The 27,704-nt window shown below is 39.4% G+C and overlaps 1 protein-coding gene across 14 annotated transcripts in view; it reads right to left on the bottom strand.

Moving 5' to 3' along the window:
• The window catches only part of ADAM22 (ADAM metallopeptidase domain 22), a 132,067-nt gene that overhangs the window by 71,668 nt on the left and 32,695 nt on the right, over positions 1-27,704 (bottom strand). For all 14 annotated transcript variants that reach the window (XM_065050979.1, XM_065050981.1, XM_065050984.1 and 11 more), the window contains exon 4: positions 1,218-1,284. In XM_065050979.1, the coding sequence (XP_064907051.1) occupies positions 1,218-1,284 (67 nt within the window). The remainder of the gene's footprint in view (positions 1-1,217; positions 1,285-27,704) is intronic.

Below are 27,704 nucleotides of genomic sequence, written 5' to 3'. Positions count from 1 at the left end.
GGTTTACTCATCAGAACCAGATTTGTCCTAATTCAATGATGGGACTCAGATAGATTAATTTTGCTATCTTGCATATATACCTTGACACAGACAAATGGATTGTTTTGTTCTTATTAATGTTAGCTATTATCTTTATTTCTGCTTTGACTCATATTCTGAATCAAGACTTCTCAACTGCAGAGCACAGCTGACTGAGAAATTAGTCTTTGCAATTTAATGGAACACATATGTGTTTGCCTCGGTTTGATAATGTATGCACACTATTATCAGAGAGTAAAAATAAAGCAGATTTCAATTTTGCAAATGCTAGAAAGGGATAAAGCAAAGGAAACACACATCTTCAGCTACTCAGTAGCCAAAGGATTCAGCTACTCAGTGGCCAAAGGATTGCTTTGTTCATTTCCACTTCTACTTCCACATTGGAGAGGTTAACATATTTGTTTCAGGGTATTTAGGTGATCTCAGATTCAGTAAAAGACCTCTGGGGCTTTTTTTAATAAAATGTAAACTTTGAACAAAATTTGACCTGATAGACAAATTTAAAGAGTTTCCATTATGCACAGCATATATTACATGCATGCACATCTTATGTATTTACAGCAATTTTTTACCTGATGAAAATATTGTCCTAACAAACAGAAGGTCCTCAAGAAAATTCACCCATGTTGCATGCAAATAACAAAACACTCCTGCAAATGCAGTGGGACATTTCACAGAAGACAACTGCAACAAACAGGAACTTGTAGCCATCATGCCAACAAACATCCAGAGAAAGCAACCCACAGTGTGAGGCAATGATTAGATATTTGGAAATATTATACAATAAATCTAGTTATTCTCAAACTTACAAAGCAGCTCATTAAAAGCAACAATCTTGGGGTTTAGTACAATGAGGAAATGCTAGCTACCAAACCAGAAAGATTTTCTTCAATAGGCATCAAAAGTAAATTACATTTACTAGTAAAAAGAACTACCATGCATACATCTTTCATGGATACCATTTCCATAGGAACAATAATGTACTACATTTGCGAATAAAGTTCATTTGTCTTACTTAAAAAGCTGAAAAGTTAGAGGACACAAAACATGTTTGTCACAGAAGAGTAAAACAAAATATCTAAAAAATCAGATCTCTCTCATCAAGAAAAGAGATGAGTTTGCATTTACATCAAAAGCAAGGTAATTAAAAAAGCAAAGCATAAAAATGAAATTCTTACTTTAACTTCCACTGTCTTCCCGCCTTGCTCGATATGCCTCTCCAGATATTCAGAAGACAGCAGGTCACTGCAAGAAGAAGAAAAAAAGAACCATAAGACTTGCAGCGCATGGGTTCTTGCACTCCCTCTCAGCAAGCACTGATTAAACATTTACATTTGAAAAGTGCAAAATCTGCAGGGTCCTTTTCCTAAAACGTTCATAAAAATCACTGAAACAACCACCTGCAACGGAGTTACACAGTACATGGGATACATTGATTTTTAGTACCAGAAGGCAGGACAAGGAAAACCGTGGGGGGTTTTCTCACAGAAGGTTCAAAACAGCCACTGATAATGATTTTAATTCAAGAGACTTCTATTTCCTGCTAAAAGTGAACAGTAAAGAAGTTAGATGAATTTAAAAAAAAAAAAAAAAAAAAGAAGCAGAAGGATGAGAAACCAGTTGGAGTCACTCCTGAAGCAAGCAGTATCTTAGGGAAAAAGGCAGCGGCCTCCCGCAGACTCCTAGGGACACAATGATTAAAAGACCTTGTAACGCCAATATGGTGAGCCAAGGATCACACTTCATGCTGCCTGGGTAGGCAAAGCCACCAGCCACAGGAGCCACCCCACACAGCCGGCTGACAGCCCGCTCCAGCGGGCCCGGGCACTGAGGTGGCAGCTCCATGCTGCCCCGGGCAGCCGCCAATGGGCCCGTCCCTCGCGCTTGCTCTCCCTGGGAGCCCTGCAGCTTCAGCATCGTCACAGGAAAATGCTCTGGGCAACAGCAAACTCAGCCTCGAAAGTACACAAGGCTCTGGAACAAACACTGAAGAGAAAAACAATCAGACCTGAGGCGAACACGTAGAAGTTAAATGCACACTGTATTTATTATACTAAGACACTTCAATGCTAAACCAGCTAAATCCTCTCTGTCATAAATGATCTTCTAGGCAAGCAAATCATCTACATGAGAAATTTCACTAAACATTTTCAAAGATTGCAAAATTTTAATGAGATTAAATCTGTATACTAATTTGATACTGTCCCACTGAAGAGGCAATTAAACTGCAAATGATGAAGAATCAGTAACAAAAAAAAAAACATACACACGTGACAATGGGCACACTGACGGGACAGGAGGCAATGAGCACAGACCTTCACGGCAGAAGAGGTAAAATTGAATGTTTCTCCTTCAAAAAGCAAAGCACCCCAGGTAGAAGTGACCTGACCTGCTGTGGGAGGGCAAGGACAGCAGAGCGCCCCAGGGCAGCAGCCACTTGGCTTTCCAGAGCTTCGCCCTGGCTAAACAGGCAGCAGGGCCATGGACTTCTCTGCTCTCGTAGGCACTGGTGAGAGCCCAGAGCAAGCGTCAAGCAGGACACAGTTGGTAGTATGGGTCCTTTCATATTAGCCCTACAAACTGCTAGCTTGGTATTTGCTTTAATAACCCAGGCACAAAAACCAGGAGCATTCTAATGAAATATGCTGATAACGCTAAATTGGAAAGCATGGGGAATAAAAAAGACTGAAAACCTCCCAGAGGAAAGAGCTGGATGGTCTTCAGGACTGGATATTAGAAATAGGATCCAATTCAGTTGTACAAACAGCAAATCTATGCACTTAAGGGCTGGAGGGAATTTCTATTATGCTGTTTTGGAGGGCCTGGTTTATAAGGGAGACATGACTGCACTTGTTTCTGGCAAAATGATTTGCCAGATCAATAAGGTGTCTTCCTGAAAAACACAACTGTCAAAGAAGATGTATTTCCAGTCAAACTAAGGTAAGGTTAATACCACTGTCCAAAGGAGACCTCTTTGCAAATACTGTGGACAGGTACTAGACAGTTTTGCTAAGAGAGTTCAATTACCTGGAAGCACAGAGAGGCTCCTGAGATAACCAGGGAATGGAAAGCTCTTGAAGTCTAGCAAAAAAAAAAGTTGTGAAGGGATCTGAATGCACTAGTGTTTATACACCAAGATGTAAAAGTAGCTAATTAAGATATAGAAGATTCTAGCAGGACCTCAAATGTACACAGACTGTCAATTAGTCAATGGAAACTGATGTTAAAAAAAAAAAAAAAGACTTCGTATCTAAGTGCAAGCAACAGAGGCAACAAAAAGGAGGGATGCTAATAAATTTCTGAATGGGAGCAAACATGGGACAACTGTCCACGGAGGTGAGGTCCCCTCAGTCACAGTGAGTTCACAGATGGCTGCTGCTGAAAGCAGGAGGTCTCAGTGCCTCCTCAGCAGAAGTGTTGAACCTAACTTGTGTCAGCACAAGCACTCATCAAAATACTCTCCGTGTCAGAATTAACACTCAAACTACTCATGGTGTCAGTACTGGCACTTGTCAATGTATACTTGGGAGGGTTCAACAACCCCATGTTGTTGCTGCATTAGGTAACTGAAGTCCCTTGCAAAGAGGTACGATACGGTCCAAAGCTGATGCAAAGGAGGGAAAGTAACTGAGCAGCTGTCAATAGGGGAGGAAGAAAGAGTGAACAACTCCTTCAGCCACTGCAGAGCCAGTGTGATCAGCTGCCCCTAGATTTCCCCTAATTCTGATCAGGCTCATATTAATGCTTTGCATAGCAGCCTGTGAGTGACCTATTATTGAGGAATGCCTAAAAGAGATGCTGTTGTTTGAGTCACTGATTACAACCCTCTAAATCCTTTTAGAACTAAATATTAAATATTTATGATATTCATCCACCTTGGGGAAGCTCAAAGATTTCTGTAAGGTTTGTATGCCTTTTCCAGACTTAAAAATTTAGACATATGCTCTCTTCAAATGTATTTAGTTTAGCTTGATGAAGTTAGATACATAGTTTCTCAGCGTTCACTACACTTTCTTTCCAGCTCAGTCTATACTTCCACGGATTTACTAAAGCTGCCTCTACAGCTCAGGGCTCTACTTTTACTCTTAGCTGTTTCTGGAGGACTTAGTTAAAGTGAGGTTGTCCTCCTTACCTGATGGCCACAAAGGATTTTGTGCCAAAGATGATGCAAGAGATCATAAAAAGCTAGAAATTAAAGTAAGCATATAATACAAAAGACAGAGATTAAACAGAATTACTTAACTCATAGAGAGTTTATAGTTGTATTTGGAGGGATGACAAGGAGAAGCACAGGGTCTTCTCATGTGGGTCTGACAAAATTATTGCTGTTAATGTTTTCATGTTCTGGAAGATCATATGTTATGTCCTCAAAGATCTGGAAATTGTATCTGGCATGAGAAAACAAAGAGATTGATCATTCTCTGCCTTGTACAATGCAATAACCAGAGGAGGTAACAGAAGAGATCAATAAGCTCAAAACTAAGAAAAAGAAACCTTTTCTGGCACAGCTGCTGGTTACAATGTGGAACTTCTTGCCACAGGAAAACGTGGGTGCTCGAGGTCTGTACTAATTCAAGCTGGGAATGGACGAGTTAATGCGTCTAACAAAGGGCTACCAAACATACAGAAATCATACTTGACTCAGAAAGTCTTGCAGTCTTGCAAAAGGACTCTGGGGAAGCCGCATACATGGTCGCTCTGCTCTTCTGCTTCTCCCTCAGCATCTTCCTTGGGCCACTGGGACAGGACAGTTGGCCAAGTGCCCTTCTGACCTGACCTGGGCTGCTCTGCCTGTACCATGGCAGGGTCCCCTTTCTCCTGGGGGTTACGTAGGGTCCCCCAGCATCCAGCTCCAGGGTTGCTGGTGGTCAGACAGCTGCTCTTGTGCCCCTGCAACCCCTCTGACTGGCATACCCAGGTTGTCCAAGTTGTGTTTACTTTCAAAGTAGGCCAGGAGAACAATTCTTAAGCACGTCCGTCCATATCGCACTCCTACTCAGTCCCTGTTTTCAGGACAAAAAGGCTGGAAACAGCTGGGGAGCTGCTGGCATTCCCCCAGCTCTCAAGGTCTGTCACAGTGCCTCAGTTCGCAAAATGAGCTTGGCTGGAAGGGAAACGCCATGGGGTCACCAGTCCCTCCTGGGGACAAAGCCCAGAGCTTACAAACAGATGACAAGTCTGAAATTTAAAGGCATTTTTAAAGCCTAGCCTAAGCAACACGGCAAGTAGGATATGTCCAGGAATATTTTATCAAGTAGAAAAACCCACAAATGATGCCATGTTATGCTTTGTTGTTATTATGACTCACTGCACAGAAAATATAATAAAAAACACAACACTCTTGCAGATCCAGTAACACAATCAGTGCTATGCACAAATTAAGCTACAACCTAACAGTCAGACGCAGTCTTAGAAACTTATGCCAATAGATATGTTTTTCTCATGAAATCACCTCATAGGTGAAGTAATGTTTTGCCTTCAGTAACAGTGAGGCACATAAATGTGTAATTTTGTTAAAAGTCATTATTTTAAAACAAACAAAAAGCTATAGAGAAACATTTGTGAAACACAATGAAAATTATTTAAGCAATGTAAGACACTGAGCAATAAGCATTAAAATAACATATATTTCAACATAAATCATACAACTGTTTCCTATGGTAGAGATGAAATAGGAATAATTTACCTTGCCTGCCAGCCTAAAAGCCATCTTTGTCAGTTTAAGTAGCAGTTTTGGTATTAATTATAAAGAAAATCTGCATATGGGAAAAAAAAAAAAAAGCACAGAATGTGGAAAAAAAATCTTAAACACATGAGGGATGTAGAAAATTACAGTGAAAAAAATACATCTACACTGTAGAAGACAATACTGCAGAACGAGATTTTTAGAAACACTCACTGAGGCATTTTCAAAATTCTTTGAAAAGGCATGGCAAAAACCTGTCTATGTTAAGACCTAAAAATAAAACATTTCACAGGAAAGAAGCACATGTGATCTGTGGCTTTTACAAGGCAAAACCAGTTAGGCTAATAATAGTAATTCTGTTTTCAGAGGCCTGTCATTTTAAAAATGTACACAAATCAAGTAGTGTAGTTTTGTTTACAGCAGCATCATTTTTTGGAGCATTATCTTAAGTCAAAACCATATGAGCTCATCCCATACGGACCCAACAGCGTAAGTGACAGAACAAAAAACATGAGCAAGCTCCTCTCTGCTCTTCCAACTCTCCCAAACAGTCACAACAATAGTACAGAGTAGGAGGTAGCTGGGCAAATTTTCTTACAGAAGTTGGCCCCAACGAAGAAAATTATCCTTATCCAAGATCATGCACGTATACACACTTAAATTCTACCTTAATGAACTGTAGCATTTGTGGTTTACCAAACTGAAGCTGGGATTGGGAACCCAGAAAAACAGATGAGCTTTGGAAAGACAGGTTCCCCAACAGAAAGAGGCTGTTCGACGAAGAAAAAAAAAAAGAAAGGGAAAAAATGAGGCGGCAAGAGAAAAGAGGACAGAACAGGCCAAGTGTTGAAAGAAACAGAAAGAAAGAAACAGAAGATTATAAAGGATTTTCACTTGAAAGAAAAAAAAAAAAGGCCATTAGAGATTTTTGAGAAGGGAACGGGTTTATTATATTTGAATATGAAATGGATAACAAACCGGGAATTATCCCTGGAAATGAGATGGAAACTTCCATTTTCACAAAAAGAAAGAAAATGCCCATCACCAGCTTCTGAACAAAAACTAACACTCTGGCTTTAAGAAACTGTCAAGACAGAATACCTAAAAGTTATGGAAGAAAAAGAACAGAAACAATAGGGACCTCTTTTAGAGGCCATAGGAAGAATTAAAAACTTAAGAAATGTAAAAATAAAGGGAGTTCATAATCATAGTACTAAAATGCATCTTTGTTGGCATATCAGTGTTATAAATGAGATAAATTGACTGGCTTCATGATACCTGATATCATTGCTTTGTCTCCTTGGACACTGTGGGAATTCTCTATAATTTCTCTGTCCACCCTGATTTCTGTCTCCACAACTCTCCATTAGGTACACCTGAAAATTCAGATTAAATATGGTACCAGACAAGGACATCAAAAGAGAGATCTGAGCTGAGCTGCACCACTGAAAGGAAGACAAAGTTTTAGCTGAAATCAGCAGAAAGGCCTGGTTGGGTCGAATGCCAGTAGGAAATTGTCAACAGACATATGGAGACATTCAAGAGAAAACAACAGGTTCAGGGAAATGATGGAAACAGTGATAAGAGAAAGATGCCATATCAACTGCACAATTCATGCTAATTCATGTTGCAGAAGCAAGATGTGAGAAGAGAGCATCCTGCAACATCACACTTGAGCGGGCTGCAGTAAAAGGAATGGGCACTGTTTGGGCACCAAGCACATGAGGATGACAAAACTTCCCATCAAGTGAAAGATTTTCCCCCGATGTTATACATCCTCTACCAAGTAACCCAGAAAGGTCTGAATTATAACTCAATTAAATAAGGGAAGTTACCCTCCTCAAGAGAACGGAAAAGGGAGGGAATCAGATTCATATAGGAGATTATTGTAGAAGATGGGATACTACCAGCATGTTGCTTTGAGAAAAGTGCCAAAAGAATCCTTTTATTAACAGGACTAATAGATATGGAAGGAGTGACTAGGGGAGGTAACTTTTCAGAACAGCCCACCTTGTACACCAGGGAAGAGAAGGCAAGTTGATTATTATTATGAAACAATGACCAAGAAAGTGAAAAACTAGATGAGAGGAAACAGAAAGGATGTTTCTATCTGTCAGTCAGTAAGAGTACAAGGGACAACTAACATTACCTCGCATTACACTATGGTCTTAAAACATTCTCAGTATCAGCCATGAGCTAAATGAAAAATACAGCAAGATAGACTAAAAAAAAAAAAAAGAGCTACTTTGCTGGTAGATTTCTGTATCTGACTAGCTAGGACACTTTAATTCTCCTTTATCCTCATGCCTATCCATATCTCTTTTATCCTCAAACACCTCCCTGCTCATACATGATCTTTCCTTGCACTTCAGGGGGGGATTAGCTATCTCCATACTCCATGAATCTATCTGTTTTAATAGCCACAGCTCTAAAACTTTCATCCCCTCCTTCCCCTCAGAAGATTTCCTGAATTTCTTTTTATGTGGATAGTTAATTTAATGACTGTATCTGTTAAGTTAGCCAAATGAACTTATCAATCAAAATTAGGTAGCTTCTCTTAGAAACGGCAGCAGTTTTCACAGCACCTATGAGAGGAAGGAAAAAACAACTGAGAAAAACAGTACTGGTTCTTGTCTGCACAAATTTAAGTTTCTTCCTTTTTAAAAATATTCTTACTCTGCTGCTAATATGAACAGGAGAAAGGAGAAAGTAATGTCTTAATGTTTCTACTCCTACTATTTAAGACTTTCTCCAAATAAGAAATTAGGGATTTACAAATGGGTTGAGTCCTCAAGAGATTATACACAAATGCTGAGTTGTACCCAATCCCAGTCCTTTCCTGGAGCTTTATTTCACATTTCAGTAACAGACAATGATACACAACTTGAATCTCTAATGGATTTTCTTCCAAATAGTAACATATATTACATTTTTTTCTTCTCCATAACTTCCCTCTTAGATCCCTAATACTATCTGACTTGAAAATGCAGTTAGTCCCTTTATCCCTTAATAGTTGATTTGCCTGTGGGACACAATGGTTACTGCCGTGCACCCTGATGCAGACATCAAACTGCAGAGCGAGTCTGCCGCCCTGGGCCGGGCCTCCACCTGATAAAGTCTTACAGGTCTGGCTTACAAAGAGCATGTGTTTGCTTTACTGGATTGGCTTCATTTCTTGATGGGAAAAGGTTTAAGCAAGTTGAAGACATTCTGGCTTAGTTTCACTAAACTTCTATTACACACATGGTTCCTATTACTCGCATAAAAAAGGAGAGAGCCCACAACAAAAGCTGCAAGGAAAACCTGTAAAGCAGCAGCAGTAGTTTCAATGCTGAGGCTGGTGTGGCCGTATCCTGATGCTGGATGTGCCTCATGTACCTGAGCTGCACCTGAAGTACATCCAGCTCCTGCTGCCATGAGCATCCTCTGGTGCCACTGTCCATCTACAGTTACTAACCATCGACTTTTGCAATTTAGTCTGATCTTCTCTACCTAAATGGCCACATATAGGCAAATCTATGAGAAATTACTGTAAATGTGGCACATAATAATGAACAGATAGTGCTTGTGTTTTCCAGGGAAAAAACTAAAAGTTGATATAAAAGTTCTCCAGCTAGGAAGAGAGACACAAACTAATCATTTACTGACTCATATCGCTACACTTCTCAGTATGTTTTAATGAAATCTGAATATAGCTCCCTACTCCACAAACTAAGAATAAGACAAACCTAAAGTAGCTATGAAATAACAATTTCAGATTCTGTTTTTTATTGCAAATTAAATAGAATCAAATTATTGTTAATATTTCTTTCTTCAATATTAACTTTTCTTGATCTAAATATTGAAATTGGTAAATAACATCTGATTAATAATGATTTTTTTAAATAAAGCATTTTAAAACATTTTGTGGTACAAACACTGCAAAAGGCACAAATTCAATACAGCAGTTAATTCATGCTGCTGGTGATGGAGGGAAGGTGATTACAGTCTTCTCTGTCAGACAACAGGGAGATCTAATCTACTGCCCTAACAAGGAAGCTGCACCCTGACACACAGAGATTCGTCCCAGTCTCCAAGTGGAGATACTGCTACTCAAGATGCCGCAATGCTAAACTAGAGATTTTCACAAGCATGAAAAGTAGACAGCAGCTGTTTGCAAGACTCCTGGCAGAAAGATAAAATCGGATTTTTCTAGTTCTAAACTTCTGTTTTCACAGCCAGAGGTGAAAGCAGGCTGAGCAAAGTTCACTTACTCTGCTCCTTATCTAGTTTTCCTTACAGTACCAGTAGAAATACAAGTGTCAAAAGAACTTCTGTCCACTTAGGCTAATGAATAATTTACACCAGCATATCTAAAGGCAATTATATTTTTTTCCTACAGAAATTTCAGAAGTAATCCTATTAAAATCCTTGTTCATACCACTACTACAGAGGAGTTTCTCAATCCCATTGTGTTTGCATGCCTGTTACTTTAAAGTCAGGATAAACATAATTAATTCTAGTATTTGAGAAGATAGTAAATTAATAATAAAGGGAAGAGGCATGCACACAAGAGGCACAGGCTACATGTTTTCCTGCACAAATCTACTAGATGTGGTCTAATCCTAGGTTTAATATGCCTCTTCATACAGTCAAGCTGGCTTATACTATATGGAAAATCACTTCCCAAGTAAACCCACTTGTGATTTTAAGCACATTTAAACCCAACTCTTAATTCACATTTGTGTATTGCCCACAAACACTACATTAAAAGGGAAAAACTGCAAAATGAAATGCTTAAGTGTCATGAAATTTTATATCAGCCACCTCAATGTGGCCCCGACATGGCTTTATACGATTTAATACATGCACACACATTTTGTACAGGACACCTGTATCATTTAATGAATAAATATTATTATTTGGTAGCTCCTTTCAAGATTTGCCCTCAAATTTTAGTTACTGTATACATAATTTTGCTCTGGACCAAATATACAAATTATTCCTTTACTCATGGGCATGTCCATGATGCTCTCTCAAAAGTATTTGCAAAACACAAATAATGAGTCCTCTACATACTGCCCTCTCTGAAGAGCAGGTGTTGGCATTTTCCTCAATACTAGAAAGCTGTGAAGTATCTTTTTTGTTTTGGATGCCCATTTTCAAATGTCACAAAGCCATATATTTTAGAAATACAATATCTTTTACATCATAATACATTTCAGATGTGACCTGCCCCGTGTTGCAGTCAGGACAACTCAGGAGCATTTGGAGCTCTTCGGAGTTGATTCCAAGTGTCCTGGTCATGGGTGCCTAAAGAACAACAGTCACTGAAGCAAATGGTGAAGGCACCACGTTGGGAGATGCTTGTCCAGAGCCACGCAGGAAATCCCTGTCAGCGGGACCAGGCATCTCCACTTGCTTTGCACATACCCATTTCCCAACCTGGTAATGGGCAAACTGGGACTGCCCAGCAAACTGCCTCACTGCCAGCACAGCTTTGCTTCACTCCCAGACAACTTCGGCAACAAATAGCATCTGATTATGCAAATAATTTTTTTTAAAAAAAAAAAAGCTCCATAAAATAGGAATACAAAGGGTGTAAATTACGCTCTGCCCCAGCTCCTACCTAGTTTATCATCTCCTTCCAAACTCCCCATTGGCGTACTCACTTCCCCTGTCCTCAGGTCCCCTTCCCTGGCTACATTCCTATTCCTTCTCTACTCCCCAGCCCATCACCCCTCCTTACCAACCTGCATTTCCACGCCACTGCTTCCTGCTTCTGCCTCATGCCAAGAAAGAGCAGCAAAGGAGTCAGTATCTCTTCAGGGTTACATTTACAGTTTGGCACTAACATCCATCCTAAAATGTGCATCCTTAACGACAGCAAAGCTTTCCCCCGCTGTGCTGTCATTTCTTTTATATGCATTTAGGACAATCAACCCCTTACACTGATGATTACTTGCTGTTAGAACTTGCATTTTGTGTTGAAATTTGAAATGTTGCTCATGTGCCAAGAATTTTTATGTAGTAACCACGAAGAAGAATAATTTCTGCTAAATAGAGTGCATTTTTCCATAATTAAAGAGTATAAGCATATATGGATTGAAAATTATGGAGAAGTTTGTTTTTATTGTTAATTTAATGAATGCACTAACTCTCCAAGTACCTCAGATGTTTCAGAAATGAGATCAGGAAAAATGGTTACCACTACTTTTACTTTTGTTCACGAAACATGAGAACTTTAGAAAAGGGTGTACCTGAAAATAGCTTTAATTCAAAAGATAACAAAACTTGAATGTAGGAACTAACTTGTTTCTAGAAACTATTCTGAAGGGACAATCTGCTAGAATTTCAAGATAGAAATGGGCTTGAAACTACAAAGACATTGACAAAAGACACTGGTAGAGGGGCTAAAGAAAAATGAGTCATTAAATGAAAAATATCTACAATGCCAGACAAATTAAAGAGCAAGAAACTGAAATTACAGGCACCTGCTGTAGCACTGTAATCTCTCTCTTCTTATAAAGAACACTCCTTTTAATAGCATAGAATATTGTGTGGATCGAGAGTCAAAGGTCTCACACTGCATTTGTGCATGAGCCAGGCTTTTAGTCTGAATCCCATGAAAAGAAATCCAAATGTATAGTTAAGGGAGACAAGGGAAGAATTCTCTTGAAGAAGCAGTCTGCATTACTGGGAAAATCTCACAGAACATCCACATATGACAAATGACACAAAGCTTTGGGAATTAAAATTCATGGATCATCTTAAAAATGAATTAAGAGTGGGAAGACAAGAGTCCCTTAACCACCGAATCCTCAGGAGCCATATTCTGAGACAACACTAATCACTTAACTGCAGTCCAAGGAATTATCACAGCTCCCCAAACTTACAATCATCAATCTTCATTTAGCATACACAACTGCAAGAGAACAGCTAGCTTGGGAGAGAGACAAAAAAAATCCACTTCCTAATGCTGTTCCAACCTTATTTGTCTGCCTTGCCAGGCAGCTCTGGCATCGCTGATGACCCAGCAGGTTACTTCACCTTGGTGTTACCTACCAGTAAATCATCCTCTCTAAACTCAAAAGGCTTTTCAATTTGGAGAAGAAAAAATAGGGTGAGGGTGGGGGAATATGACAGAGGTTTACAATATCATGTGGGGCCATAGGCAGAATTAATGCAAAGCTGTTTTCACCTAATTCCACATTACTAAAATAAGGAAGTATTTGAAAAAATTAGAAGAGCAATGTAAAACACATCAAAGCAAGCACTATGTCACACAACAAGTTGTGACTCTCTGCAACATGATGCCACAGAAAGCTGTCCAGGCAGATAGTATCAGAAGGCAACCCAGACAGGGATTAAAGTAATGAACAATGGCTCCATGAACAGATACTTAAAGGCATACACAAGGTACCTATAATCAAACAGCCATGATATTGCTGGGACTAAGTGAAATGGACCCTGACAGTGGCCCAGCCCATGTGTTCTTACACAGCATCTCCCACTGCCAATGCCAGGACAGATGGACCACCGGTATGACACGGTTTCATGTAGTTTGTATTTGATCGCTGTCACTGCTCCCTAGAGTAAAATTAATATGTTTCTTTCATATTTTAAAATTACCTTCTTATCCCAAATCATTTCTTGAACTTCTGAGAGAAAATATATTTGTGCTTCCAGGATGCAAATTATTTTCCACATGTCAGCACAGGATTGATTTTAAATACATGGTTCACATCCACATCATATAAGCTACAACAGCTGTACAGAGCAACAGAAGTGAGCAGCATCCTGCTAGCTGCATCCATTGTAGAGGCTGCTCTGCAGCTGTAACTGGAGAACCATTTCTGAAAACACAGCTTTGACCACTTTCCATCTCCTGCTGCATGGACAAGACTCATACTGACAATACTACAGGAAAACACTTGCAGGGTTCAAAAATTTCCCTCACTTCCCCACTTAACTTCTCTCCTCTATATACAAAACTTCTCATCTTCACACTCCTCCTCAAAGACAAACAAACTCCGTGTCAAGACCACTTTCATCGCTAAGTGACATTTTTAAGTAGTAAAAAACAGCACAGGATGAAATCCCTGGCATTCTTATATCCATCTAATTTGTTGCACTGATTGGTAAAAAAAGTTATAAACAAAATCTTGAGCTTTGTAGTTGGTTCACTCATATAACATCAGTAGAAGTTCTCATTTGACTGATGCTCTGCTGCTACTATCCATTTCTTAATACACATATACCATCTATACACACAAATCTCCTATATGCTATATATACATCTATATAGGATATATTTTACATCCCTGGGAGGCATCTGTCAGCAATACACTATGCATCATATATACAATTTGCTCATTTATCTTCTCTTGCTCCTTCATGACACCATTTTCTATCCATTTATTCTCATCTTTCATGTCCATCCTCCCTTAACTTGGGGCCAATCCACTGCCTTATTTGCAGAATCGTCTGTTTGAAGACTTCTAGCTCAAAAATCATATGATTAGAAAATAGCAGACTACATGCTCTCTCTCTTCACTCAAAATACAAACCAAAATGCTTTATCCTGCATGCCTACCGATGTGTCTAATGTGCTAAGAGACATTTTCAGAATTGTACATGGTTTATGCAGCTCTGCGCAAAACAAACCACCTGCAACTTCTCATGAAGCCACCTGATTAATGGTTTAAATTTGAGAATATACGTAATCCCAGAATGGAAAAACTGGTGGAGTCAAATCAGACCCAAGTATATTGCATTCTTTCCATAGAGTCTTAAATCTTAATCACCATCTCCTTACATCTCCAGAATGCTTGTCACACTGATTTCTCTGAAGTGGGCTTGCAGTGCCAGCAAAGACTCGACATTTTCTCTTTGTCATAATGCAAATCCTTATGACTATTTTGTCTTTTTCTGTAGCCTCTCATTTTTCATCCATGATATGCCTATAGATAGAAATATTACATACCCTTTATGAAATCAGAATAGATTTCTAAGAAGTATCTTATTTATCATTATCTATTAATCTTATCTATTTTTATCCTGAAGTATTATCTTCGGAATGACAAGGGATCTTCATACTGGAGTGCCCCAGCTGCAGTTATCATTTTTCAAAGGACTAACCTCTTCATTCAGTTGTTACTTATCTGTTTCAGGTTTGTTTGTTTGTTTGTTTTTTCCAGGATTGTCATATTTTCTGTAGGTCATGCTAAGCACCTGCCACCTCAGCTCTGTAGGACTCAAAGAATGGTATTTTTTGCAACTTGGCAACTATCTGGCATCAAACAGTTATGTTTTGAATGTGGCAGAGCAAAGCACTGGAGTGATGGTGCAAAGTGCATCTTGCAGGAGGAGCTAAAAGATTCAAGTACGAAAGCAACTCCAGCAAATACAGAAGTGAGAAGGAACATATTCTGCCATAAGGCATTCTAGCATATGCCTTGTTTTTCCTCCAAAGGGCTCCAAGTCCTTGTCTCTCTGAACAGCTGAATATAACTGATACAAAAACGTAAGTCTGTTCAAAGTTCACTTCCACAAAGTAACTGCATAGCCAGATGTTTGCTCATAAAAAAATGAGTGTCTAAAGCTGCAGATCCTTTTAAATTCTATACAGAAGTGTGATAGAAAGCCTTGACAGAACAAAAGAACTGCCCTAAAGAGCACACAGTATAACACAGTCCCTCTCAGAGACTTTGACTCAGTTATCCTGAATGGCTCCTTCCACGCAGCACTTCATCACAAGGCCTCCAATAGCCAAAAGTGCCGCTATTGCTAGACAAAGGGACAGAGAATAGAGAGCTCAGTGTCATTTTTAAGTGCCACCATACCTCTTGCACTCCTGTTCTTTTGCCCACTCAAGGGCACGCTTGCACATCCAGATCTGAGATGTGAAACCTAGCAAGCTGACAGGGTCTGAGGCTGGGAGCTCACCCAGCACCTGTAAAGCCAACCCATCAGCCAGGGACATGGTCACATGCAGACGACTCTATCTGTGATCTGCATCTGAGTGTGGAGCTGCCTCTAATTAAAACTTTCATTCAGTAAATTATGTATTTGAATTTGACCAAGCATTTATACAAGAAACCCACTTTCAAATCTCCTGTCACCTTTGCTTGACATCTCAGTGATACGTTAACACTGTTTTAACAAGAGAGATGATCCAGCTCCTCACTTGACCTCACCCTGAGCAAACTCGGTGTCCTGGAGGAACCTCTGCAGCTGAGCAAAGATATAGAAGGACATGTTAAAGAGACAAGGCAACCACCCCCCTCCTTCACTCTGCTGAGCCATGGGGAAATGGTACACCCTGCCTGGAGGCTGGTCCCCATGGGAGCCCCCTCTGCACAGTCAGTGGAAGGCAAGCAGTTGCTCCCGCAGGCAAAACATCACCATCCCACCAGCCTCCTGCCCGACCACCCTCTCCGTGCCGGCAACACAGAACCTGGGAGATCACCCTCCTCATTTAGGTGCCTCTGTTCCTTGTGCCTGAAAATCAGGCAGGGGAACACCCCCAGGAATGAAAACCAGCACCTCCGTGGAGGGTTTGAGAGCCTCTCACAACAGTGCTCATCAGTTCTTAAGGAATATCATGTGTAGCTCTAAACATTAATACAGATAAATGCACCACTGTTTATAACTACAGCGCATAGTGACAAGCACACATTGAAGATTCTATTCTCCTCTTCAGTATAAAAACTTATAAGGATATCCTTATTATGCTCCTTACTACATATTTCTAGAATCTTTAAATTATATATGTTTCTAAAAATAACACTTCTAACATGTCATGTGTTACTTATAATAAAAAATGCATTTCAGAACTCAGTTCTACAGTGCAACGCATTTGACGAGCAATCATCAGGGAGGCTGACATGGCTTGCAGAACAAGCAAAAGCCTTCCAAAAGCTCCACACAATAACATAGAATTTAATGTTGAGCTAAACTATACATTAAAGCTAACCAACCTCCAAGGATGCTAATGGGTTTAAAGTTAGAAGACTTATGGGGTTATATAGATATATGTATATATGTATATATATGTTTGGGGGTTTTTATATATAAATATATATATATATATATACACATATATACACAACCTAGATTTTCTTCCCAGAGCCAGACGTATTTAGAATGATACTACCACTTAATCAATCCTGTAATTTTTTTTTTTTCACAGCAATAGTTTCAGCACATCTGTTAAACACTGCCACTATGGCTGAAATCTGCAGCACTCGATATTTGGAGATGAGTATTAAACTGAAAGTTACAAAAATAAATCCAGCTGTTTCTGAAATCAAAAAGACATAGACATAGTTTTATATTTTCTTACAAGCTAATTGATTCTGTATATAGCTGTCAGTGTTTGGGGAGAAGTGATATCATCTCCAACACTGATTGCCATAATTAGAAATAAATATACACTTAGAGAAAAAGATAATTTAAGAGTAAAGTACCTAAGTTTAAGGAATGCCTTAACAGGAATAAATGTATTTTCCATTTACATTTGTTTTGTTTACAGATTATATTCCATAGTAGTTAGCAAATTAGAGCCTAAATCTGAGATACCTCAGATGCCCTGAAAACATGTTTGTACCTAGTGCTGGTCAGGAATTTCCAACAAATGCCTTTTCACCCAAAAAGAAATCCTCCAAATTTTCCAAAAAACTGTAACTGTTTAAACACATATTTTTTTTTTCCAAAACACATCTCCATGTAGGCAAACACCCGCACAACCTTGTATCCTCACATTCAGAGCCCTGATTTGCTTGATTCAGAGCAAGCAGCATAACTGGAGTATCTATAACATGATGCACACCCTAATCATTGCTCTTCAGACTGCTGGCATCATTCCCACTTTGTGCCACACAAGAGAGCCACTGGATCAAAGAAATCAAAGACAACACTAACTGGAAAATGCCTGTAAACCTGTGATATAACAGGCTTTGCTTTAAATCTCCTGGACCTACTGTGAGGTCTCTTCCCTCTTTGTTTCCAAATGGACGTTTTCTCTCAGGAACCTCTACATGAGATATTTTGAGCTGCTGAGCATTCACTATATCCATTAACAAAGCAGAGGGTATTAATAGGCTACACTTTTGAAAATCAGTCCATTTTTATTTAAGCAATAGAATATGGATCAAGCATTTGAGATTCATATATTTGGCAAAAAATATGTAAGTGTTAAAATATTCAGAACAAGTGAATAAGTACATTGAAGGGAATTCTAGAGAGATGCTCAAGTTTCACAAAAACTTACTTTGTGGGAACACATGGCTAAACCCAAATGGTGGACAGGTGATGCACTGCAGAATGGGTGGATCCCACTCTTCCAACATCTGTATCATCACCTTACACAGAGTTCATGCTTTTGCTACCACTTCTGCATTACAAGAAGTGTCTGTCATCTTTAAAATCTACTGACCTATCTTATGTATTCTTATGAAATATTGCAAAGGGAAACAAAATTTAACAGAGCAGAACCCTTTTCTATATACAACTGGTTTTCTCTCCATTAAGGTGCACAATCTCTGGGATATAGGCAAATTTCTAACTGAGAATTCCAGCATTTGCAAAGCTCATTTCATTTTGGTACAATACACCCTACAGCTTTTCATTGTGGAAGGCATGAAAAATAACACAGGAACTATGCAAATATTTGAGTTTAAAATCTCCTTAAACAGAGCTCAATTTAACATCAGAAACACTATCAAACTCCTGAAATGCAATTATACATTCTCTACAAAGTCTTAATCCATATATACAAATAGTACTAAATTAACATTTATTTAGATAAATTAACATTTATTTAGATATATTAGAAACAGAGTAGATCTGTTCTCCATTAGCTCAACCATCCTTTCATAGGCTATTTCACTTTTTAACAGCTTGCAGCCTATAATGCTCTTCAGAGTTAAATAATGCATTTGCAGAATTAATATATAATATCAGCAGGAGGCACACATTAAGGACAAGGTGAAGAGAGGAAATGTTTTCAACTTAGAATGAGGTAACCAAAAAGCAGGAGCTGCAGAAGTGTTATTTCAGATATAGTGAGCTGCTAGAGAAATTATCTTTATACATGGGATGATGACACTGTTCTGAGACATCAAGTTCATACTTCGGTCATCGCAATCTGAGCACACACAAAGTGAAGGTGCCCAATTCCTACTTCAATGAGTGGGAGTCAAGAACACTCAGGCCCTGAAGGAACAAAGGCCTCTGAGAAGAGACACCACTCTTGCCAGCTTAATTTCATAATAAGAATGGGTCTATAAACATAGAAGGGTATGCACGCCTGAATTCATGTATGTGCTTTAGAGTCATTCACAGAAAATGAAATGGAAGGTGACACTTATTCAGAAAATGTAGACTTAGATTCGCTACTCAAAAGCACTGGTGTGCAGCAGAGCACGGGAATTGCTCCTTCAGCAGGGAGGCAGAGCCCCAGCCTCACACTCAACAAAAATGACAATGAAAGAACTGCGTTATTTATACTACCAGATCATTACCTTAGAAAGGTGACAAGAGGTGTAGAATCACAAATAGATTAAAATTGCAAAAGAGAGGAGCAGAGGGCAAACCTGTTCAGTGTCCCAGAGGTCACTCCATTCCCAGCTCCTCCAACCACCACCCTGGCCCAGTCATGGCCTGAAGCCGAAGGAAGCCCCCTGAGCTATCTGACCAGCATTCTCCCTCCACCCAGCTAAACACATTTCAAGTGTTTAAAGGTCCTGGCCCACAGTGTCTTGATACTTAGAAATACAGCCTAAACAGAAATGTATCATAATTTTGTTGTAACCCTGAAATCCTTTCATTTCCCAACATATTTTAAAACACAGAAAATATGATACAGTGAAAGCTCAGAAAATTCTACTTTTTACCATCTTTGTCATGCCATGAATGGACGATAAATAGCACACATGCTTTACACTTTCATCAGGACAGTTTCCATCCACTAGTAGTAATTCCACACACAGACACCAGACCCCTTGGTCTAATGAGAATGAGTATTACTATTTTTCTCCAAATGGGTTTTCTCCTCCAAGCAATTCCTTTTTTAATCTTCAAAGATACTTAAATAAGAGAAACACATCAAAATAGAATCTTATTCATCTTTTCTGAATGAGCAACTTGTAAAGCATCAGAAAACAATTCAAAATAAGCAACTATTTGTTCCTACTTGGCCACTTGAGCCCCAGCAATTTACCCAGGATACAAATACGTATTTTAGCAGTACTATTGACATGGGTTTATAAAAGGACATGGAAAAAAACAAGAGTTATAAGCCCAGACTTGCAAAATATAATTTGCAAAAGCACAATAACACTCTTGTCTCAAATTCAAGTTTTTCAGAGCTGTGAAGCAAAGAACCCTACTCTATGACTGAAGAAAAGTCAGTGACTGGATAATATAATAGCAACACACCAGATAATGTATCAAACACAGAGTGCAATATTTCATCCAGGTAGAAAGAGGAAAGCTTGCAGGAAAAGAATACAACCAAAAAAATAAGAAGCACAAATGTACGCCTGTTTGTTAAATCAAAATTTGATTAAAATGTCTGAAATGTTCTAAACTACATGTTTTTTTAAGCCAAGCCCTCAAAAGCTTTTGTAATATTTTGAAAGAATGTTTTTTTTTTCCTTTCCTCCCTCTGTTACTGTTTCTCATCCATCAAGAAGAAACAAAAAAACTACCGCCAAAAAAAATCCCAGATTTCTTTTTTGTTGTTGATTTTGTCAGAAAAACTGATAAATAAGATTTTGGCAAGCATACACATTATTTTTCTAATAGAAAACCATCTTATCTTTACAGCAATTATTTATTTTAGTTTTAATGAGAACACAGGCTATCTCTGGCAAGCCTACTTTAGAAAATCACAGAACTCCAAAAACGGATTAGACAGAATTTCAACGGAAATTGCTGAGACTTTTAAACATTTGTATTACAGACAGGAGATTTCTACCATGACCTGACCAGAGCTGGCCAGGACTCTAAGGTGGATCTGCAATTCTGAGATCTTCAAGGACCAGAATGCTTTCAAATTAGAAAATAAATAAACCAACAGCAGATTTTACTTTTTATTAACTAACTTTCTTAACCACATGTCATTAATACAAAAGGAATGGTTACACGAGATAGTCCTTATATATACAGAAAGGGAGTGTAAAAGAAATCCCCCCAGCTTATGGAGTCATTATAGGGCAGCACCACTGAAGAAGCCAGAAGCAGTAGGTGTGAGGTCCCACATTAAGTCTCTCCCAGCAGAGTAAGAAAGGCTGTGGCATAGGCTCGAGCGCAGACATATTATCCACAGTGTTGTCGGCTCAGATAAACAGTTTTGTTCCATATACCATGCCCTCGGGGTGAAGCTTCCTGAAAATGGACAATGCTGCTTTCCCAAAGACCCTGGGGCCAGTTTTTGTTCTTGGGGCACATCTCCACAAAGACCTCTCCAAACATGAAGGGATCCACACTCTTCTAGCTTTCATGCACAGTCCTGCACTCTGGAACTAGAGACTGAGGGCAAGGATTTCTCCTCAGACCAAATATGTGAGTTTGATATAAAGCACCTTTCTAGGACACAAAATGAATAAAATCTTACAAATAACATAAGACCTGGAGATGTGGTTCACCTAAACAACCTTTAGTGTTCCACTTGAAGCCAGGCAATCTGGAAAATCCAAATTGGAGAGTGACTTCTGTGTACAGGCCATATGGCAGAGGCCAGAAGACCATTGTGCATCACTTCACCTGTAGCAACAAGCTTGAAGATGGAGAAAAGGACAGGGCAACTCTGAGAGATTCCAACAACCAAGAAAAGAGGTAGGGGAGGGGGAGAAAATGTGGAGGTTCTAGTAACAGCTGCAGACCATATGGGCATCCTAAAATGTGGTCCTCTGCCAAAGCTGGATGAGAGGCACAGTAGGAAGCATGCATCACCTTTTATGTCCTTAGGCCTGCAACATGAGGAAAGGCAAGACACACGTGCACCCTCTGAGACTGCAAAAGGAAAAACTCACCTACACTGACTGTCTGAAGTGCACCATAACACATATAGTAGTATTTATGGGTAAATACACATAGGAGCCATATATGTGCAATACTACAAAAGCAGAGTACTACATATTTTGCAGGATGAAGTCAAATCAATCCCTTCTTCACAAGGTTTGTGAAGTGTACAGTTATTGATACACTGATTTTTAACTAGACCTCTTGTTCCCCATTGTTAATATGTAAACCAAAGAATACGTTCTCCAACTCTCCACCTGGATCCATCCTGAAACTCCCACAGTTCTCTCTTTGACACTAAACCATGAGCAATGATCCTGAAAAACTACAGGTACTACACACATCACTTCAACTTTTGTAAATTAAGCAGATATCACAAATTTTCACTGCTGCCAATCAACAACACAAAAATCCAGTTAAAAATTCAATGCAGTGTCAAAAAAAAAAAAGTGTTACAAATAGTATTCTTAAAAGCATTTCCTGTGTTGATATCAGGTTGATGATTATTTTTACATCTTGTGTCAGTTATTGGACTGTAGCTACCACGCTGGTACAGTTTTTATTCCTTTAAACACTGTAACACATTAAAGTCTTACTAACAGCCATTCATTAATAAGCTTTCTCTTCCAAAGCAAATCAACAGTAAGCATCTTCTATATTACAAATTCTTAGAAATGTAAAGAAAGGGAGAAAACAGGTTTCTTACAATTAAAGAGTTCTAATTAGCTAACCTTTTCACCCAAAACATCTCACAAAGTATTAAGATAATGTGCCTGAAAAACAGCACAGAACTCTAATTTTTCAAACAACTAGAGTACAAATTATTTCCAAACATACTTGAGGAAAAAAACAAATAAAAACCACACACACACACCACAAAGTGCTACCTTTCCACCCACATGAATATTTATTACTGTCTACATGATGGCATAAAAGCATTTGACACAAGTGAAAGGGAATAAAATTACATGATTGATACTGGATCCATAAATACTCTGTGCTCCTCTGTCTCTTCCCCTTAAGACCATTAGAGTTCACCTTTTAGGAAGTAAAGGCAAACAGAGATTACTGAAAACAGACATCCTCCCTTTCCCTTAGTTAGAGGACCCATTAGCAAAAGCAGATATAGATGACATGAAAAATGTAGCAGACCCAAATCCCCGAGTACATTCTTAATTTCACAGTCCTGCTCCATCTCTAAATCCGTTGCCTGTGTCACTGCTGAGGGGAGCAGAGTGGCTACTGTCCCCCAGCTCAGGCCCTTGCAACACTTGGAGGTTAACAGGTAAGAGGAACCAAAATCAGCTCTGCAGTTTCTGCCTGCTGGCAGTTCACATATAAGTGCAGACTTCTGAGGTTCACACTGTCCTCATGACCGCAAAGGTTACAAATCTGCAAGCTGCCAGAATAATCAATCTGCCCAGTGGCTCAGTCCCTGTACCCTGTATTTTTCTCAGAGCAGTCAGAGCCAGATAAATTGGTCTGGTGGTGACAACGTTCCCAGCCACCACTTTCCCTTGATCCTTCTCCATGGACATGCGCCAGCTACAGAGGCAAAGTGTGGCCACTGGAAACAAGCTGCAAAAGCCATTTGGACACAACCAGCCCCACTAACCATCTTTCCTGGGTCACCCAGTTAGTGCTTCAGGTCTTACATGTTCACACACATACACGAGCTGCAGTGGCTTGGCTGCATGTGCACAGGACAGCCATGGAGCACACGGAGCATAGGTCTGGAACTGCTTGGAAAAACAAGATCAGTTGCAGTTGCACAGCTCAGCTGAACTATTCATGCATGCTGCTACCCAAGGGGAAGGGTTTTGCTGACACTCTTCCTGACATGCAAAGGTGCTAAGGTACTCGCACAGCCGGACTGGGCTGTGCTATGTCAAAACATACAGCCCGCAAGGTGATGTACCTCTCTCAGCACAGTGTTTATTCAGTTGTTTTGATTGGGAAGGCACTTTGTAAATGAAAAATCTCAGTTCAAAGACAGGAGATTTGTTCTAAAAAAGGAATTTTGCAAAAGACGTCTGGAAACTGAACAGACAAATGTGCTCTGTTCCTCTTGGAAGCAGTCTGGGTAGGATTTTCCGGGTTTTTTTAAGCTCATTCGTGTCTTCCAGTACTATAAGTCTCTATTGTTAACTTATGCATTATTTAAAAGATACTGAGTTTAAAAATAGCTCTAACCAGCCAAGGGAAAAGCAGTGAGCTGAAAGCCACAGCGCTTCTCACAGATTGTTTCAGCATGCAAGACATCACAGCCTTCTCCTGGTTTCATTTCAATTTAGTAGCTGTCTTTGACATATGCCCACCCAACTTCACCATCAAAGTATCCGAGGCTAGCTCATTCCTCAGGGTGCACATTACAAGACTCTGTGCTTCACTCAGACAGCAAATTACTACCACTATAGGTCATGGGATATATATAGTTACAGCCTTTGGGTTTGGAAGTTCTGCATTCAACACCCGTGATGTAGTTCACCTCTTATGTGCACACCTTACACTCTCTAATATGTTAAAGCCCGCACTACCCTTTCAAGTTACAGATTGTCTATTATCTTGCATGAGAGACAGGAGCTGAGTTACAGTGGGACAAAGTGATTTGCCCAAGACTGTCAGTAAAGCACATGGCAGAGCAAGGGATTTCCCACACCCGGGGGTGTTTGAGCTACTGGATCACGTTTGCTCTTCCTCCAACTGCAACTGCCCACCAGACGTGCACGGTCAGTGGGCACCAAGACAGCTCAAACACAGAAGAAGCTCTTGCACACACTAAATGTAGAGTTCACAAACAATTACCTGTAGTGAGGACCAAGCCTTTCTCAGGCACAAAGAAACATATATGGGACCAGAACATGAACATCCTGGGGCATCAGGAAGGAATTAGAAGTAACTGAGGCCAATCTAAAATGAGCAATGATCCTGACTCTTTGTTTCATCTGTAAAATGCAGTCCAAAAAAAGACAGGCCTGGAAGTACTTAATTTTCTGTTAATAAAAGTAGCAGCACTGAGCTCCGCAACAAAGAAAGAGCAAACGTCATGTAAAAACTATGTACTGTTTCACACTGCAAAAGAAACTAACTCATGTATACATATGATAATTTTAGTCCAAAATGTTTTTCCGGGCTTTAGCTATGAACTAGTTTGTGAATGTTTACTCCCAAGGAAGAAAGGGCAAAAAAAAAAAAAACAGGGACAAGGGCAGCAGGGGTTACCCTGTTTACAATTTAGCAGGTTGCCCACATACCTCAAAATTTAAGATGGGATAGGTAGTCCTTCTCTCAGGTTCACAGTAATAGGTAGAACCTGCATAAGCAATACCCTATATAGTAAAGGCATAACAAAACAAAGCAATAACTGTATAATTAAACAGCGGATTGCTAACAAGAGTGTTCAAGCAGTCAGAAAACATACAAAAATAACCCGAAATGGACTCAGGGCTGCTGAGGAAGAAACACTAATCTCCAACATCAAGCTCCTAACAAAGACCTTGGGACAATTCAAGAGAGGGTGGTGAGGATTAAAGCACTGGGGCTGCTGCTAAGATAATGATGTTTATGCCCTGCAGAGAGTTCTGGAGTCCTTTCCTTACACCAGTTTGCAAGTATGGAGACTGTCCCCCTGAAGTGACAGGCAATTTTTTATGTAAGTGACCTCTTGCTAGGAAGGCACCCTTTGGTATAGAAGCACCCCCCAAGTCGTAGGAGGCAGGAGAAGTCAGTGCAAGAGTACGCAGTGAAAATGCCACAGGGTTTCTAAACTTGACAGTGACTAAGGACACAGAAGAATAGAAAAGCAATGTTTGTGTATAAATACACCTATATGGTCACCTTGAAACCTCTGTTTTTTGAATACAGAAATATCATTTGCAGTATTTTAGTGGAATGGTACAGGACAAGGTTCTTAGGGACATGGTTTAGTGCCAGAGTTAGGTTAGGTTATAGCTGGACTTGATGATCCTGAGGGTCTCTTCCGGCTGAAATGATTCTGTGATTCTAGGACTAATATCCATATGGAGTGCAATAACCCTGTACTGCAGCACATACTACATGGTACCTGCAAATTGATTTGGGGTTGGTGAAGGAAGGTCCTGCCAATATCAATCTCTGCATTGGAGACACCCAAAACAACAGCATTAAAAGCTGCATAGTTCTAAGAGCTAAGAAACAATATTGTTCTTGTTTAGAGGAGATAGAGAAAGCAGTCCTATAAAACACACTAAGGCAATACTGTAAATACATGTACAAAAATACTTGAAAACAATGATTAAAAGTGAATTCATGAATCACATTGGTAAATGGTGGAAGAAAGAAGACTTTAAATGGGAAGAAAAAAGCAAAGGAAAAAGTCACTGAGAGAGAAGAGACATGGCTGGAGGAGTAGCTCTGCAAGTTAATGCAAGGAAAAGGAATAATACATTAAAAATAAAAGGAAAAGGGGCAAATTTACAAACCAGGAGAACCACAATAAAACTTTCAGCAAAGTTTCAGGGCAAGACAAAGAATCCTGTTGGTTACTTAGATCCCTGTGTCTCCAGCATGGAGACAGTTCATTCTTTCCTAGTGCAAATGTAATTTGAAATTAATGTGCCATGAAGAAGTTGAAGGACACAAATGTCCTGATGTCACAGGCAAAACCAACCATATATGAGAAGAGACAATGCAGCACACAAGCTAAGAAGACAGGCAAAGTCCCTAGGGAAAGAAGAGGAGGAGTACTGCTGAAAAAAGTCACTAGTGAGACTGCAGAGCAATGTCAGGTTGCTCTTGATGTCATGCCAAGTAATTCCAGTACTCACACTGGAAGAGTTCAAAAGGGAACCTTTGAGTAAAAGGCATACTTTCCTGCATCAAGTATTCTCCCTAAAGTTGAAAAGTGTCTAATCCCAGAGACCCACCACACTCAGTATCATGGAGCCAAAGAAAAATCTATTACAAAGACAGCGTACCTGAAAAACATGGAGATATAAAGCTTCTCCAGCTATGCTGTTCAAACGGCTGCACATGACTGTTGACAAGCAGAAAACAGTGTCTGGGTTAACAGCAAACAACCAGGCTCAGAGTGATATCAGAAAAGCAACAAGGATATATTCTCTCTCAAAAAAACACAAAAATATTAGATTGAATAATGAAAAATTCAATCAATGGGAGCAATATAGAGATACAATGGATGCAACAGAAGAAGCGACACTAGTGACAGGTTAAGTGCTTGCACCAAGCTACAGCAGGACAGAAAAAAGCAAGCAGCCATTTTTTTAAGCTTTCTCAGATCTAGCAACACCAGCGTGAGAAGGAAGAGGACAATATCAACACAGCAGCATCAGCTGCCTCCTCTGTAGCACAAGTGCACTGATGCTGAAAGAGATCAAAAGTTGTGTGATATTTTGGCAACCAAACTTCCTTTAAAGGACAAGGGAAGAGTCAGCCGAAAATTATCCTGTTCATTCGGAACTGGGCACTGGCTAAAAAAAAAGATTACATTTTTCAAAAGTGGTTATAACTCTCCCGATTTCTTACTGTATGGTTAGCCTGATGCTTTGGGGTGTCAGCATTATTTTAATGCTGTTTTTTTCAGATCTAAATTTTGTGTTTAAAATAATATTTGTCTTTAACAAGCTTTTTAAAGCTTGTAAAAAACAAATTTGCAGTTAAAAAAAAAACTCTGAAGATGTTAAATTTGTACTAAGGGAGAAAACTACCTTCATGCAAAGGGGACTGAACAGGACCACTCAGTCTTGCCTTAAAGAGAATGGGCTTCTATGGACCCTTAATAGAAAAACAAACCGTATTTGGAAACACTTGTTAACATACAAATTGTTCTGAGACAATCATTACCATCTCCTTGATAATTATACCAGGGGTAAAGAAAAGTAGAAACTCTTGCATTCATGCACATCACTAAAATTAACCCTGGTATTATATTAAAATAATCTCATTGATTATACAAACCAGCAGTATGACCATT

The sequence above is a fragment of the Columba livia genome, chromosome 2, assembly GCF_036013475.1.
Source record: "Columba livia isolate bColLiv1 breed racing homer chromosome 2, bColLiv1.pat.W.v2, whole genome shotgun sequence".
Classification (NCBI taxonomy): Eukaryota; Metazoa; Chordata; class Aves; order Columbiformes; family Columbidae; genus Columba; species Columba livia.
This window is presented reverse-complemented; position numbering and strand designations above follow the sequence as displayed.